The 16,362-nt window shown below is 49.0% G+C and overlaps 1 protein-coding gene across 1 annotated transcript; it reads left to right on the forward strand.

Annotated features, from left to right (window-relative positions):
• Positions 358-11,565, forward strand: HAUS5 (HAUS augmin like complex subunit 5). The gene is made up of 19 exons (XM_018063320.1): positions 358-518; positions 1,296-1,358; positions 1,450-1,482; positions 1,617-1,641; positions 2,196-2,301; positions 2,381-2,540; positions 3,911-3,980; positions 4,069-4,151; positions 4,637-4,694; positions 4,849-4,973; positions 5,159-5,222; positions 5,330-5,460; positions 5,686-5,848; positions 6,067-6,147; positions 6,249-6,394; positions 6,579-6,690; positions 6,768-6,900; positions 8,881-9,013; positions 9,181-11,565. The coding sequence occupies exons 1-19, from the start codon at positions 421-423 to the stop codon at positions 9,296-9,298; spliced, it is 1,902 nt and encodes a 633-aa protein (XP_017918809.1). The 5' UTR covers positions 358-420; the 3' UTR covers positions 9,299-11,565.

The following is a 16,362-nucleotide window of genomic DNA, read 5'->3' on the forward strand; positions in this document are numbered from 1 at the left end:
GGAAATATTAGGCTCATGCCAACTGCCCCCCTCCCTCACTCAGACCTTACACCCCGTTTCTGAAATCAAAGGGCAGTAATTTTGGCATCCCCTCGCCTGATTGTCATCCTCCTAGGATGAAAGTCCCGTTTTGTCGAGAAAATGAAGGGAGGCATTAGGGACCTTTAGCCTCTTAGGGAACAGCTGGTAGTAGGAAGGAAGACGCAGAAGGCAAGCGGATCCCACCGTTTCTTCAAGTTCTTTCATCTTCGTTCACAGGAACCCCGAGGTAAGAGAGCTGTGGGTCGGCTCTGAGACCCCGCAGAGCAGGAAAGCCCCCATCTTCCTGGAGACAGTGGCGTCACTTCCGGCGCGTGCGTGACGTCAGAGAAGGACGCCACAGTTGAAGAAGGGGCGGGAGGCAGCGGCCTGGTCACTGTCATGGAGTTAGCGCAGCAAGCGCGGGAACTGGGTTGCTGGGCGGCGGAAGAGATGGAGGTGCCCGTGGCGGCCCGGGTCCCGGAGTCCACGCTGCGCAGGTGAGAGCCACTCTGGGAGTGAGGACTCCCCACCCTGGAGATGGAGTCTCCCGGGATGAGACACATATCTTCACCCAAAACGCGCCATCCTCCCCTTCCCCCTCTGCCGCAGTGAAAATAACCTTTGAGGGCGCTCCTGCCGCAGTGCAATTAACCCTCGAGGGCGCTCCTGCCCTGCAGGTAGTAAATCCAGGCAGAGGATCCTGAATTGAGTGAGGGCGTCCTGGTGGTGACTCCCACACTCCCACCCCCATCCTCTGAGGCCACCCAGAGTGGGGTCCCTTGCACTAGTGGGGATCCTCCATGAGTTAGTAATAAAGCTCTCTTTTATCAATGTGAAAATTGGATCTCCAGGGTAAGGCTGTCCCTCAGTACATCACCACCCACCCCAGCTAGTGAGGACACTCGAGTCAGCAAAGACTACCCCATTCAAGACTGAATGTATAGGAGTAATGACCCACAACTGATCATGAGAGGGCCTTTTCTGGCATTGTAGCCCCCACCCCACCTCTGGAAGTAACTGGAGATAATCCTTTGCCAGGAGAAAGGGAGCACTCCACCGGGGAATGAGAATACCCCTACCCCCAGTGAGACGCCCACCCTCTCAGTGGCTGAGAACTCCCCAGGAGAGAATACCTTACCCCCAAAAGTATGGACCCTCCCTCCCGTACACATGAGAATTCCCTAGTAAAGGTCTTACCTCCTCACCACTCTGCTAGTGAGGCTCCTCCATCCTGTGTGATGTCCCAGGCATACCTTTACATGCTGTTCCCACAGGCTGTGTCTGGGCCAGGGGACCGACATCTGGGCCTACGTTTTGCGGCACGTGCACAGCCAGAGGTGAGCCTGGCCACAGAAGGGAAGCTTTGGCAGAGGAGAGGACCCAGGAGAGCCCCACTGTAACTCCCCTTCCTCCTACCTCTCCATTTAGGAACGTCAGGAAGATCCGGGGAAACCTGCTCTGGTAACTGGTCCTCAAAGCTGTCCCTTCCTGTCTTCCCCAGCCCCATCCAGCCATGTCCCTGCCCCCAGCCTCACATCTCCCATCTCTCCCCTGGAAGTCCCCATCATCCTCTCACTCTGGTCTCATTTCCTCAGGTATGGCCACCAGGACAGTCCAGAGGTGAGAAGCATGTGCTGCCAGGTTTTATTTCATCCAAAAAAGGACTTATAGATTTTCTGCTCTGGGCCCAGGCTTGTGCTGGGTGATGCCAAGGGTCACTGTGTCACAAGACAGCCCGATCCCTGCACTCACTTGTAGTCTGGGGGAAGGAGGTATGAGCTGTGAGTGGGGGGACATGGATATGAGGCATCAAAGCCAGTGAGGTTGGTGGGAGAAGAGACGTGCTTGGGAGAAATGCTGAGGCCAGTATGGGACCCAGCATGTGCATGGTGCCCAGGTGATGCCTCGGGGGAGGCTTCCAGGAGACCTCAGGACTCCAGGTTTGGGGCTCAGTGGGAAGATGAGGACTGGGACAGAGACAGTAAACAGGTTGGGGGGACAGATGAGACAATCCCAGAAGGAAGGAGGGGGGCAGGATAGTACCCTGGTGCTCTTCTTCAGACACTGAAACTGCCTGGGGAAAACCCTGTACCACGTAACTGGGCAGGTAAGAGACTACTGCCCCACAGAGAGCAGTCAGGCCATTCATCTGACCCTGTACCTGATTCCACCAGGCCCGCCGGAAGTTGGAGTTGGAAGCCGCTGTTGCCCGCCTGCGGGCAGAGATCCTGGAGTTAGACCAGAGCCTGGAGCTGATGGAGCAAGAGACTGAGGCTCAGGGTGACCCATGGGGCTGGAGAGATGGGCAGCAGGATGGGGTGAGGGAAAGCGCTGATGGCCACCCCTGTTCCTCTCACAGACATGGCCATGGAGCGGAACCTACAGAGCATGCAAGATACCCAGCGCCGTGCTCTCCTCCTCCGGGCTCAAGCTGGGGCCATGCGAAGACAGCAGCGTGGGCTCCAGGATCCCATGCAGCGACTGCAGAATCAGCTCAAGCGTTTGCAGGACATAGAGAGGTGGGCTTCGGGTGTCCAGGGAGCATCCCTCACCAGCCTGGGCGTATGCCCATTCTTAGAGACCGAGTGCTATGCCCAGACCCCATCTGGGTTCTAGAATTCTAAGCTTCACTCCATGGAGCCAGAAAGTTTTGCCATCTCAGCCACCTGTCTTTTCAGTGCTTAGCATGGTGCCAGCTGTATATCTAGAACAGTGCTGGGGGAGGAAAGAAAACAGTAAACAGGGGACAGTCCTGCCCTCATGGAGCTCACAGTCTGATGCAGAGGAGACAAGTGGTAAACTAGGACACAGACAAACTCTATAATCATAGGTGGAGATGAGCGCTATGAAGAAAAGGTGATGTAGAAAGGGAGGAGATGCTACTCTAGGTACAGTGGTCAGAGAAAACCTCTCTGAGGATGTCAACATTTGAGTTAGGGGAGGAATTTCCATGGAGAGGAACAGCAAGAGCAAAGTTCCCTGAGCCTGGCATGTGGGAAAAACAGCCAAGAAGCCAATTCAGCTCAAATTTTGAAGGCAAGAGGCAGAGTAGTAGGGGGTAGGTTGGAGAGGTGGACAGAGCACTGTGGAGGCACTGGAGTTTTATTCGGAGGCTGGGTTCATGCCCTGACTCAGCCACTTACAGTAACTTTGGGCAAAGTATTTAACTGCTTTGTGCCTCAGTTTCTAAGTTCTGTAGAAAGGGGATAATATTAATATCTACTCTAAAGGGTAGGTAGAAGGAGGCAGTGGCAACCCACTCCAGTACTCTTGCCTGGAAAATCCTATGGACGGAGGAGCCTGGTAGGCTGCAGTCCATGGGGTCGCTAAGAGTCGGGCATGAATGAGCGACTTCACTTTCACTTTTCACTTTCATGCACTGGAGAAGGAAATGGCAACCCACTTCAGTGTTCTTGCCTGGAGAATGCCAGGGATGGGGGAGCCTGGTGGGCTGCCATCTATGGAGTCGCACAGAGTTGGACACGACTGAAGCAACTTAGCAGTAGCAGCAAAGAGTAGGTATGATAATTGAGTTAAATCATGCAGAGTGCTTAGAAGCATTCTAATTGTTATTCTCTGTGTGATGGAAACCCATCACGTTTTCAAAGGTTTTGAGCAAAACAGGGACATGATCTGTCTGAGGTTTTAACAGGATCGTTGGCTTACTGCTGGGTGGAGAACAGACTGCAGAGAGTAAGAGCAGGGAGATGGATGAGGAGATTAATGCAGCTGAGAGATGACCATGATCTCATTTGGGGGTTGGCCTCTGAGATCCAGGCTCAGTGATCCCTGTGACTAGCTTTGCTGGCAGCAGGAGGCAACACCAACCTCTGTGCTGCCAGCTGCCTCCTCCCAGGAACCCCAGCCCCAACTGAACTCCTCCCTCCAGGAAGGCCAAAGTGGATATAAACTTTGGACCCTTGATATCAGCAGCCCTGGGCCTGGAGCCTGCAGTCCTGGTAAGAGTCCTGGGCCAGAAGGGAGAAAGGTGGGGTGTCCGGGGTTAGATGGACCTCTTGGACCCCTCATACTACACCCTCTTCACAGCATGATGTCCGAACAGCCTGCAGCCTCCGAACCCAGTTCCTGCAGAGCCTCCTGAGTCCTCAGGCCCAGGGAGGCGGCATTCCGTGAGTAGCCCTCGGCCAGCAGAGACCCTGTAAAGAACCTTGTTACAGACACTGTACCTCTGGGCTCTATCAGCCCCAGGTCCTGCCCTGACAGGGCTCCCAGGCTGGGAAGAGAGGAAGCAGACCTTTAGAGATAGTGACAACCCAGGTAGTTAGGGCTCTCAGAGGGTGGGCAAGCCTAGGAGGCTTTGGGTACCCAAAGGAGACACCTTACCCAGCTAAGGAGGCAGAGAGGAGGGGTGCTTTGGTGAGGAGGGATAAAAGGTTGAGAAGATGTTCCAGGTAAACAGCACACATGAAAGGTCCAAGGCCAAGGTGTTGATATGCTGTTAAGTGGGACACTCAAGTCTAGCTGGTATAGAGGAACCTGGTTTCCAATCTTTCACATGGGGACAGTGACAGCCCCTACCTTACAGAGTGGCAGTGATCATTAAAGGATGAATTAATGGTTCTTGTAACATCTGTCCTCTTCCCCAACTCCACAGAACCCTGCAAGATGACCACTTTGGAACTTCCTACCAGCAGTGGCTTAGCTCAGTGGAGGTGAGGGGCACTCTCAAGGAAGGCTACACCCCCTGCCCCATGATTAAACCTCAGGGTGCCAGGACGTCACTCATGATCCCTACCCCTTCTCCATGGAGTCCCAGCTCGCAGCCCTGCCCCCATCCTGGCCTGACTTCACCCCTCTCCCCACCAGAGCCTACTGACAAACCACCCACCGGGCCACGTCCTGGCTGCCTTGCAGCATCTGGCTGCAGAGCGGGAGGCAGAGATCCAGTGCCTGTGCAGTGTGGATGGGCTCCAGGATGCGGAGAGAACCAGGTGAGGTGCTGGCGCTCCCAGTCAGCACAGGGCGGGTGGCTGGGTGAGCTGGGACAGGTCAGGACTGGGCAGGGTGACCTGCCGATGGGAACTGAGGCCCAGGAACCAGTCTGGCAGGTAGGCTGACACTGGTGACCTACAAGGGGACAGGGCTTCTCCCACTACAGCTCAGCCCTTGTTCTCAGGTCCCAGGCATCAGACCAGTCAGACTCCAGCCAGACCCTGCCATCCATGGTGCATCTCATCCAGGTGACCCCCCAGGACCCTCCCCAGGACTCCGACCCCTTCCCAACCCAAAACACCTTGGTCCCCTCCCTGCCAGGGACCATGTCACCCTGACTTTGTGCTCACTCCAGGAGGGCTGGCGGTCTGTGGGTGAGCTGGTCACCCAGCGGGGCCGCCTCCTGAAGGAGCATCAAGTCCTGACCCTGCGCCTCCAGGGCCTGATGGAGAAGGCGGATAGATGTATCCTGGGATCCAGCGAGAGGTGAGGAGTCTCCAAGGGCCATGGTCTCTAAGCCATGTCTCTCCCAAGGGTCTCAGAATATGGACTTCTGCACCCTGGCTCCTGTTTCAGCCTCCCTGCTTGCTCTGCTGGGTCGTCTCCCTATGCTTACGGCTCCTTGTGCGTCCTTGCACCTCTGATCTCCCTCCTCCGCTGAGAGTCTTAGTCACCTTCCTTCTCCTTTGCTCTTTTCTACTTGGGCCGCAGGCAGACTTTGGTGCTGGGGCTCCGGGTCTGTGCCCTGAGGGCCGAACTCAAGGCCCTGTGTGCCCTGAGCCAGGAGCTGGAGGAGGCCACTGGGCGTCGGCAGATTCTGCTCCAGGAGCTACAGGCCAAACAGCAACGAATCCTACGCTGGCGCCAACTAGTGGTGAGACGTGGGACTGCAGGAGAAGTGGCCCGGCCTGATGGAGGACCTGAGTCAGGCTGGGAGCCCTAAGGAGCCAGATCTGGGCCTCCTGGTTAGGGGAGGGGGCCTCAGTGAGACTCCCAAGAGGGGTCAGGGCCTGTGCAAAGGGGTGAGCAGGGGCAGAGGCTGGGAGGTAAAACAGAAAAACAGCCCATCTCCGTGGCCTCTTGGTTGCCTAGGAGGAGACACAGGAGCAGATCCGCCTGCTCATCAAGGGCAACTCAGCCAGCAAGACACGCCTGTGCCGGAGCCCCGAGGAGGTGAGATGGGAGTTGGGGCCAATTCTGGGGAGGGCTGGGCCTCCTCAGGAGGGGACTAAGCAGCCTCACGCTGTCCTTCCCATCCCTTTCCTTCCCCACAGGTGTTAGCCTTGGTTCAGCGAAAAGTGGTCCCCACGTCTGAGGCGGTGGCTCCACAGAGCCAGGAACTGGTGCGGTGTCTGGAGCAGGAAGCCCAGCACCTGCCCCGTCTTCCTCTGGGCCCCTTGCTGCAGCACGGCCCTGGAGGGTGAGATAGGGGTTGCCACATACCCTGTCGTGGGTGACTGATACTCCCTGGGCCCACTCCTAAAACACAATCCTAGGGTTCCCAGGCTGCCAGACCTCACCCTCAGCCCTACCTCTAAGTTCCTGGGCCTCTGGAACCCAGCCTCCCTCTCTGTGACCCTCCTAACCTGGACGTCACTCTGCAGATTGCAGCCCCTCCCCACGGTCCTGCCGTCCATCCAGCAACTGCATCCTGCATCCCCAAGGGGCTCCAGCTTCATAGCACTGAGCCACACACTGGGGCTGCCTGCAGGGAAGGTGAGTGCCTGTCCCCTTGGCCCTGTCTTCCGAACCCAACCTCCACCCCAGGTGACTATCCGTCCTCCTCCCTCCAGGCTCCGGAGCTGCTCCTCCCGAAGGCTGCCTCTCTTCGCCAGGACCTTCTGTTCCTCCAGGACCAACAAAGTCTCCGACGCTGGTATCTGCTCCACATGAAGACCAGCCTGCCACCAGGACCATCCACCCAGGGTAGGCCTGCCCTACTTCCTTATCTAGCATCCCAGCGCCTTCCCAGCACCTTTCCAGAAGAAATCACAAATACCCACTGCTTACACAGTGCCCACTGTGCATTGAGGTCTTTGTATGCTCACTAGTGTCCTCTGCACAGCATCCCCGGGGGTCCTCTCCATGTTACAGCGGGCTTGCAGGCTGCCCAGACGGCCGAGCTAGATTTGAACCCCGGCCATCTAACATGGGTCTGTGCTCCTAAACACTAGGTGACGCTGCTTATCAAACTGCGGAATATTCATCCATCATCAAACAGCAGTATACTTGAGTAGTTACAAAGCAGGCTGTATAGTTAAACTACTGGATTATTTTCTCAGCAGTCCCTCTTCCTTGCTGCATGGTCTCCCTCTGCCTTAGTTTCCCCTGCAGTGGACTAAGCATAATCATATTAATAACACCTTACAGAACGGCTGGGAAGACTCAGTCAGGTGGCCTGAACAGGGTGTTGAGCTGTGGCTGGCTGTAGTTAAGCATTCTGTGTCCCTCGCATGATTCCAGTCTCTGCTCTCTGCACATGCACAGCCTCTTCTAGTCCTTACCATGAGGGAAAGGAGTATAGGACTACAGTTTACAGAAAGGAAGCTAAAATTCAGAAGTCCTTTATTCCTGGGCTCACTAAGCAAGTACTCACTGCATATATGCCATGTGCTAGCCCCCGAGAATTCAAAGGGGAGAGAGGTGAGAGCTGTCCAGCCCCAGAGTGTCCCAGTTGTAGAAGCAAAGAATTCAAAAGAGAAATAGATGGAAGAGGTGGCTTGAAGAGAAGTGAATCAGTGTACTATCAGCAAAGCAGGAAGAGACCATTTTCAAGCCTTTGAGTTTTGAGCTCCTTACCACCCCTACTCTTCAGTGGGCAAAGAGCAGTGTGAAGGAACAGCAGAAACAGCCCAAGACGTGGCACAGCATTGTCTTACATCGTGGGCATCAGGGACTTTCAACACATCTGTAACTGGACCTCAGTTCCCTTTAGTCCAGAAGGCAGTTCTGTTTTTTTCCCTCCTGGTTTCCTTCCCTCAATAAATGAGCCCACTGCCCTCATGCAGGTGCTAAAGCCAGAAACCCAGGAGTCATCTGTAATTTTTCCTAGTTCTCTGAACCCCTGCCTTCAACCTGTCAGTAAGCCCTGTGGGTCCCCTCTCCAGAGTGCTCCCATCTGCCCCCTGCCTCACTAGCCTGTGGCTCAAATAATTCCATCTGTGCCTAAGAGTGCCCAAAGAAAGGGCAAATGTCATGCCTGAGGTTACAAGGCCAGGAAGGGGTTCAGGCCCGAAGGGTCTGACCACACTGCTGATCTGCATTTACTCTGAGCTGGGCTTATTCTGAATCTGTGGAGAGAGACTAGATGAGTCACAGTCCCCAGGGAAGACACCAGTGGCGGGAAGGACTGCAGCAGTCTAAGGAAGCAGCTGGGGTGAGGAATGCTGGGAAGGGCTGCCAGGAGGAAAGATGGTGTCTCCAGTGGGCCTGGTGGACAGGTGAGGCTTTTGCTCTGGAGTAGTGAGCAGAGGCCACATGGTGCCTTCCTCAAGTACTAGGCTGAGAGCTTGGGCTTGGTCTTGAGGTACTGAGGAGCCTTGGAGGGTTCCAGGCAGGAGAGGGAAAGGATCAGGTTTAGGCCGTGAGATCGCTCTGGCTGCCACGTGAAGGATGGACCAGTAAGAGGCCGAGGCTTGGAGCCTAGGAGGGAGGCTGGGGGGCAAGCAGGGGAGCAGGTAGGACACTGAGGGATGGACCATGGAGACTGAGGGGGAGGGAGGAAGGTGTTCAGAAGGATGCCTGGGGCATGGTGGGCTTGCAGCTGGTAAGAGGACCTGGGAGGAGAGAGAGGCTTAGGAGGGATGCTGAGGTGAAGACTAGATGACTGGAGACGGTGACTTATTAGCTACAAGGCACGTGGGAGCCCGAGGAGTCAGTGCTGCCCCCTGGGTTTCTAACCTACAGAGCTGCTGCAGATCCAGGAATCCCAGGAAAAGGAGCAGAAGGAGAGCCTGGGACAGGCTCTGAAGCAGCTGGAGAACCTGCTGAAACGAGCGCTGAAGCGAGTCCCTGAGCTTCAGGGAGTTGTGGGGGACTGGTGAGAGGGGTCATGACGAGGCGGGGGCTGAACTAGGCGCAACAGGCAGAACTTAGGCCAGGGGAGGGGGTGGGAGGCTGGTGACAAGCAGACCATAGTGTTGAGGGTTGGCTAGTGAAGGTCTGGAGGTCCTAGACCTTCCCTTTTAACCCCATCCCCTTCTCCAGGTGGGAGCAGCCAGGACAAGCCGCCCTTTCCAGGGAGCTCTGCCAAGGCCTTTCTCTGTCCCAGTGGCAGCTGCGCTGGGTCCAGGCCCAAGGTGCCCTGCAGCAGTTGTGCAGATGAAGAGGTAGCTCAAAAAGAAGTCAAGAGCTTCGCACTTGTTTATCCCAACACATCACTTCCCTTAAGACCTCTGGAAGAAAGCATCACCTGAACACATCAGCCCATGGTCTCTACCACACCTGCCGCCCGCATCCCCAGCTGTTCTCGGTTGTTCTCTCAATTGCCTTGCCCCGTCCTGTCATTGCACTAAAGCCAAGATGGACGAGATACTATGGGCCCCACCCTAGCTGAAACTTGCCTCATCGCTTTTACCCTCTGTAAGAAGTAATCAAGTGCCTGCTGTAAACACTGAGAATCCAGCACTGAAAAAATGAACAGAAATCCCAGCCTTCAGGGAGTTGTCATTCTAGGAGAGAACAAACCACTGACAAAATAAGCAAGCAAAATATCTAGTACATGGAAGAACTGCTATGAGAAAAATCGACTGCAGAGGTGCAATGTTAAATCGAGGGCAACACAGCAAGGTGACACCCTGTAAAGGCCATGAGAAGGAAGCTATGTGAGGAGGGCCTGCAGAGACTGCAGCGCACGCAGAGGCCCCAGTTCACAGGTGTTGCTGTGAGGGCTGAGGAGGCAGTGTGGCTGTTGGAAGAAGGGAAGCTTTAAGAGATGGGATTGTTTTTGAGTTTTTATACAGTTTTTTTGTTTTTTTTACATTTAAATCTTTGAGCCATTTGGAATTTATCCAAATGGATTCCATTTTGTCTTATTTTAAGCACTTACTAAAATTCTCATTCAGAGCAGTGGTCACTTCTAAGGGAGGGGTGGGTGGCAAGGAGGAGACAAACTTTCTAGAGTTAAAAGTATATTGTGTGTTGAAGGTGGTGAGGGTTACACAGGTGTATGGATTTGTCAGAACTAATCTGGCTGTACTCGTTAGGTCTGTATTTCACTGTGAACTATCTTCAATTTGTAAAGTAAAATTTTACCCACCTAAACTTTATAAAGTAGATTTAGATATTTTTCATACACTAAACTTCCATGGCTAATTGGGTTGTATCTGGATTGTATCTGTTTTATCTGGCTGTGTCCAAGACTGCTATCTGTCTGACTTGTGTGCCATCCCACAGTGTTTCAATTTTAAAGGCTGTGTAATATGTCTTAACTGCAATGACTGGTTGCCATCTTCTTGCTCTTGTCAGTGTTTCCCTGTCTCTACTTGCTGTCTTTTTCTCTTAAATGAAGTTAACTTTATACCAAATTTGGCTGGTTCCAGAAGAAATACATAGATAGGAGTTTTACTGGGGTTGCAGTTAGTCTACCAATTAGGGATATTTGACATCTTTGAGATTTTAAACCTGATTTTCCACCTCCCTTCCCATAGCTCCTCTCTTGACCTCCAGAGCACCCTCACTCCCAATGCCCGTCCTGTCCCTTGCTGCTCTTTTTGTCTTGACACATTTGCTTTCCCACGTGCCACCTTAGTGTCCCCCCCCCCCTTTTTCTTCTCTTCGTCTCACTTCCCAGCCAGCTCCCTACTGAACAAGGTGATCCTTACCCTGTCCTTGCTTAATTTTTTTCTGTAACATAGCTTCTAACATATACTATTTTATCTTTTATTGTCCTCCTCAAAATGTGACCTCCACAAAGGCAAATTCCCCTGTAAACTAGAAGCTGAACAAACTTTCTTCAATATGATTTGAAATCCACATGCAATAAGGGGAAATAATACTGACAAAAACATAAAACAAACTTTTACATGATTGAAAAAAAAACAGGCAAAATTAACAAGAAGACTAATTAGGGGGAAATGTTTGCAGTTTATACCATAAAAGGATATGTTGTGTATGTGTGTGTAGTGTAAAAATGGAAAAGAAAAGTTCCAAGTCCATAGAAAAATGGACAAAATATATGAATGAATAGTTCCCAGAAAATATGCTCAAACTCAATAAGAGAATAGCTAATGAAGACCCCACTTTGATACATTTCCTACCTATCAGACAGGGAAAAGGAAACCTGGGATTTTGGCAGCTCCCTCTCTCGACAAAGCAGAGGGAAACAGCACTCTGATGTATCAGTGGGTGTGCCATATGGAGCACCTGTGAGATAATCTCCACCAAAACTGTACAAGGACATACTCTTTGCCAAAACAATGCTACCTATAGGAACCTATCCCGAAGACATACTGGGCAAAACATAAGATGTGGGACTCTGTACAAAACTACTAGATCACATCTTCAGAAAGTCAGAGGGGGTACAGAGGGGACTGTTCTAGATTAATAGAGACAGGACAGCCAAATGTAATGCGAGATATTGATCGAATCACAGGCTGTTGTGATTTTTAAGTGTTTGGGTTTGAAAATACATTTTTAAATCAGTGGGAGAAATTTTCACGAGAAATGGAAAGTTGGTATATTGGAAAATGTATCTTTATTACATTTCTTAGGTGTGATAATGGTATAGTGGTTAGGTGAGAATGTGTACAAAGTATTAAGGATGATGTCTGCAACTTACTTTCAAGTAGTCTTATTGTTCATAATACTGATTTTATTTTGATAAAAGTTTAAAATTTTGAGAGCCAACATCATGTATTTTGAAATTATATATATTAGACTAAAGCATATAAGTATGCTAACATTACTGGGGACCAAGTTTTTAATGCAAGTGAAGTGAAGTGAAGTCGCTCAGTCGTGTCCGACTCTTTGCGACCCCGTGGAGTGCAGCCCACCGGCTCCTCTGTCCATGGGATTTTCCAGGCAAGAATACTGGAGTGGGTTGCCATTGCCTTCTCCAAGGGATCTTCCTGATCAGGGAATCGAACCCAGGTCTCCCACATCGCGGGCAGGCGCAGGCAGATGCTTTAACCTCTGAGCCACCAGGAAGCCCCAATGCAAGTGAAAAGAAATACAAATATAAGAAGTAATACCCTGTGATGTTTCACTTGAATTGGAAATACCAGAATGAATTCACGGGTTTTCCTCTTTCTTAAACAAACAAACAAAATATATATAGTTCCCTAGCTAAGTCCACAGAAAAACTCTAGATGTAACAACCCAGTAACCCTCATGCCCAGGTTGTGGTCTCTAAGTACCACTTCTGACTCAAAGGAACAAAGGATCCTTGGGGAAATAACTGATTCTAGTCTGAGGAAAGAAATGTGCAAAATGAGTATGAAGCATTTTGTGCCAGCAGCAAGGAAGTACTCTAAAACTACTGGGATTGAGTCAAAGGACTCAGCAGTCAGTATAAAGAGGTGGCTGATGCTTAGTCACTAAGTCATGTCCGACTCTGCAACCCCATGGACTGTAGCCCACCAGGCTTCTCTTGTTCATGGGATTTCCCAGGCAAGAATAACTCAAGTGGGTTGCATTTCATTCCCCAGGAGATCTTCCAGACCCAGGGATGAACCCAAGTCTCCTGCACTGCAGGTGGATTCTTTACCTCCAAACCATCAGGCAAGCCCATTAAGTTTACTACTCTATCTTAATAGAAACTTCACTTACCTTGAATCTAAAATTTGTAGTTGGGCCCACATACTCACGCTGTGCTTTTACAGTACCCAGAAGGATGATACATTTTGAAGCATTCATTGCAGTAGTTTGCACTACAGTCCATGCAACTTTGTGTGGATTCTTGAGGCGATGGTTTACAAAGGTCAGACATACTGGCCGTGGCTGCCCTGGCTGCCTGCCGTTATCTTTCAACAATAATTTCCCAAGTGAAATTTCAAAATAGACCATTGATTCCCCATTTTCCAAGATCCACATCATGCTCACAGCCAGGACAAGGAAAAGTAGTTGTCCTAGCGGTCAATGAATTGCACTTCCAGCCTGTGTGTTTAATAAATCTTTGTTACATCAGTAGGAGACTAAATGAAAAAAAAGGAGGGGTCATATTTTGGAAAGATATGTATCTAAATATATGTATTCCAAAACAATACTCAACATGGTTCCACATTAATCAATTTGTGTACTAAATAAAATTCAATGGTTTTTCCTTGGCATATGAAAGATAAGCCAAAGCTACTAAATAGTTATTAAAAAGAAAAGAAATTATTCTATAATAAATCTCATAAAAACCACATTAAATCAAACAGATATGTGAACTAAACATATAATGCAATACTACACAGGGTCAAGATCTTTTGAAAGTATACAGCTAACCTTTATAGTTATTTTTATATATCATACCCAAAGGAATTTGGCTTGCATTTAAATGAAAACATCCTTGACTGATGATGGATAGGAACTCAGTTTATACATAGAACAGGAGTCCTTACCCCAGCCATGGTCCATGGATTGACTCTGCTGCTGCTGCTAAGTCACTTCAGTCGTGTCCGACTCTGTGCGACCCCATAGACAGCAGCCCACCAGGCTCCCCCATCCCTGGGATTCTCCAGGAAAGAACACTGGAGTGGGTTGCCATTTCCTTCTCCAATGCATGAAAGTGAAAAGTGAAAGGGAAGTCACTCAGTCGTGTCTGACTCTTTAACAACCCCATGGACTGCAACCTACCAGGCTCTTCCGTCCATAGGATTTTCCAGGCAAGAGTATTGGAGTGGGGTGCCATTGCCTTCTCTGGATTGACTCTAGGAAGATTCAAATACTTCAGTAAACCATTTGAAATTGTATCGAAAATTCTGCATCTATGTATCCATACATATCAGCTAAAGATGGGACATTTTGAGCAGCAATTAGAATGACTTGAAGCACGTAAATAAATGTAAGCACATAAATAAATGTTTGAAAATGTAAGTTTATATTGATATTCATACACATATACCTCATTGGTCCTTTGAAAGGTGCTAGTAACCAACTCAGGCATTTTCTGTCTTCTTTCCTGTTTGTGAAAAAGTAACCCAAGTTCTGAAAAGAGGAAGTTTATAAAAGTCGCTAATGATTTTAGAATAATAAAATTTGAAAATCACTATCTTCAATACATTAATGACATAATGGATACAGGTGATGATGATCAAGTGCTGCTAAAACTTAATGGAAGGACTGGAAGGGCTGATTGAGCTTTTTTAAATGGATGATCAGGATGACACTGCTGATCAATCTTGGCATCACTGAAGCAGGACCAGCCACCACCGGCTCCTGACAGGACTGGTGGTGGTTTAGTCACTAAGTCATGTCCAACTCTTGCGACCCCATGGACTGTAACCTGCCAGGTTCCTCCATGGGATTCTCCAGGCAAGAATACTGGAGTGGGTAGCCATTTCCTTCTCCATGGGATTTTCCCAATCCAGGGATCGAACCTGGGTCTCCTGCATTGCAGGCAGATTCCTTTACCCGACTGAGCTACATGTAGGATTCAATGGCTACTTTATAACAGCACTACCTCTTAAGCATTCTTTTACAAAATTAAATCTAAATCTAATCAAGCTTCTGTCAAGAAAGGGAGAGGAACAAGTGAAACAATGTAATCAGTTAAATCCAAAATATGAGAAATCCAACAGGACAAGTGATCAGTTTCTCCAACAAATAGGGGAAAAGAGAGACAGAGAGGATCTGGAGGAGAAAGAGAAGAGAAAAAATGAGGAAGATAAAGAGAAGGACATTTTTCAGGTCAAAAAAAAGACTTAAAAGCTGAAACAATTTGAGCAACAAAATAAGTATTGAATAATAACCAAAAGTATAAGATATCCATGAGTCCACATTGATACAAATGATTTAATAATTAAATGAAGGGGGTAGACTAGACATCCCCTATGCAAAACAAAGAGCTTGAAAAGGTTTTCGGTTTTTTGTTTTAATTGAAGAATAATTGCTTTACAATACTGTGTTGGTTTCTGCCATACATCAAGATGAATCATACACAGTTATACATATGTCCCCTTCCTCTTGAACTTCCCTCCTTCCTTTCACCCCATCCCACTGCTCCAGGTTGTCACAGAGCCCTGGTTTGAGTTCCTGAGTCATACAGCAAATTCCCATTGGCTGTCTGTTTTACATACGGTAGTGTTTATGTTTCCATGCTACTTTCTCCATTCGTGGCACTCTCTCCTTCCCCTCCCCCTGCATGACACCAAGTCTGTTCTCTAGGTCCAAGTGTCTATTCTTGCCCAGCAAATAGATTCATCAGTACCATTTTTTTAGATTTCATATGTATATATGTTAATATATGATATTTGTTTTCCTCTTTTCTTACTTCCCTTTGCATAATAGGCACTAGCTTCATCCAACTCATAGAACTGACTCAAATGTGTTCCTTTTATGCACCACAGCTGCTTTTTCTATTCATCTGTTGATGGACATCTCTGTTGCTTCCATGTCCTAGCTATTGTAAATAGTGCTACAATGAACATTGGGTACATGTGTCTTTTTCAATTATGGTTTTCTCAGGATACATGCCAAGTAGTGGTATTGTTGGGTCATATGGTAGTTTCATTCCTAGTTTTTTTAAGGAATCTTCATACTGTCTTCCGTAGTGGCTGTATCACTTTACATTGCCATCAACACTGCAAGAGAGTTGAAAAGGGAGGTTTCTTTTTTTTTAAGTAACTTTATAGTAGAGGCCTGACAGGTGCTACTTCAGGAGATTAAAGTTAATAATAATTCATGTTGACAGTGTGTCCCCTTGATATGATAAGAATTGCACTTCACCTCTGTGGTCTTCCCCCTCTGCCTCAAAAAAATATAACCTCAGCCTAATAATGAGAAAAACATCAGAGAGGCCCAAATGTGAAATATTCTACAAAATACATGACCAGTACTCCTCAAAACTATCAAAGTCATGAAAAAAGAAAGAGAAATTGTCACTGGCAAGAAGAGCTTAAGGAAACATAACAACAATATGTTATGTGTTATTCTGGAAGGAATGCTTGAACAGAAAATAGATAAGGTAAACAGTAGGAAAACTGACTAAAGTATGGACTCTAGTTAATAGTTTTGAAGGTATCTTATTCTCTTCTTATAATATCTCTAGCACAGAAGCAACCAAACTATTTTAACAAATCACTCATTTATGCTGATTCAAACCGGGACTTCAAGGAACCAAGGCAGCCAGTAAAACTGAGTTGTAAGGGGTGGGATAGGGGGTGAAGGAGACTGACTCACTGACCAAATGAAATGGGGGCCTTACTTGGATCCTGATTTTTACAATACTTTTGTAATATAATGACA

This window comes from Capra hircus, chromosome 18 (genome assembly GCF_001704415.2).
Source record: "Capra hircus breed San Clemente chromosome 18, ASM170441v1, whole genome shotgun sequence".
In the NCBI taxonomy this organism is placed as follows: domain Eukaryota; kingdom Metazoa; phylum Chordata; class Mammalia; order Artiodactyla; family Bovidae; genus Capra; species Capra hircus.

Coding starts and splice junctions, on each gene's coding strand:
- HAUS5 (XM_018063320.1), top strand. CDS start 421: ATGGAGTTAGCGCAGCAAGCGCGGGAACTGGGTTGCTGGGCGGCGGAA. Junction 1,642..2,195: donor GCCACCAGGACAGTCCAGAG/GTGAGAAGCATG, acceptor TGATTCCACCAG/GCCCGCCGGAAGTTGGAGTT. Junction 6,395..6,578: donor CTGCAGCACGGCCCTGGAGG/GTGAGATAGGGG, acceptor GTCACTCTGCAG/ATTGCAGCCCCTCCCCACGG.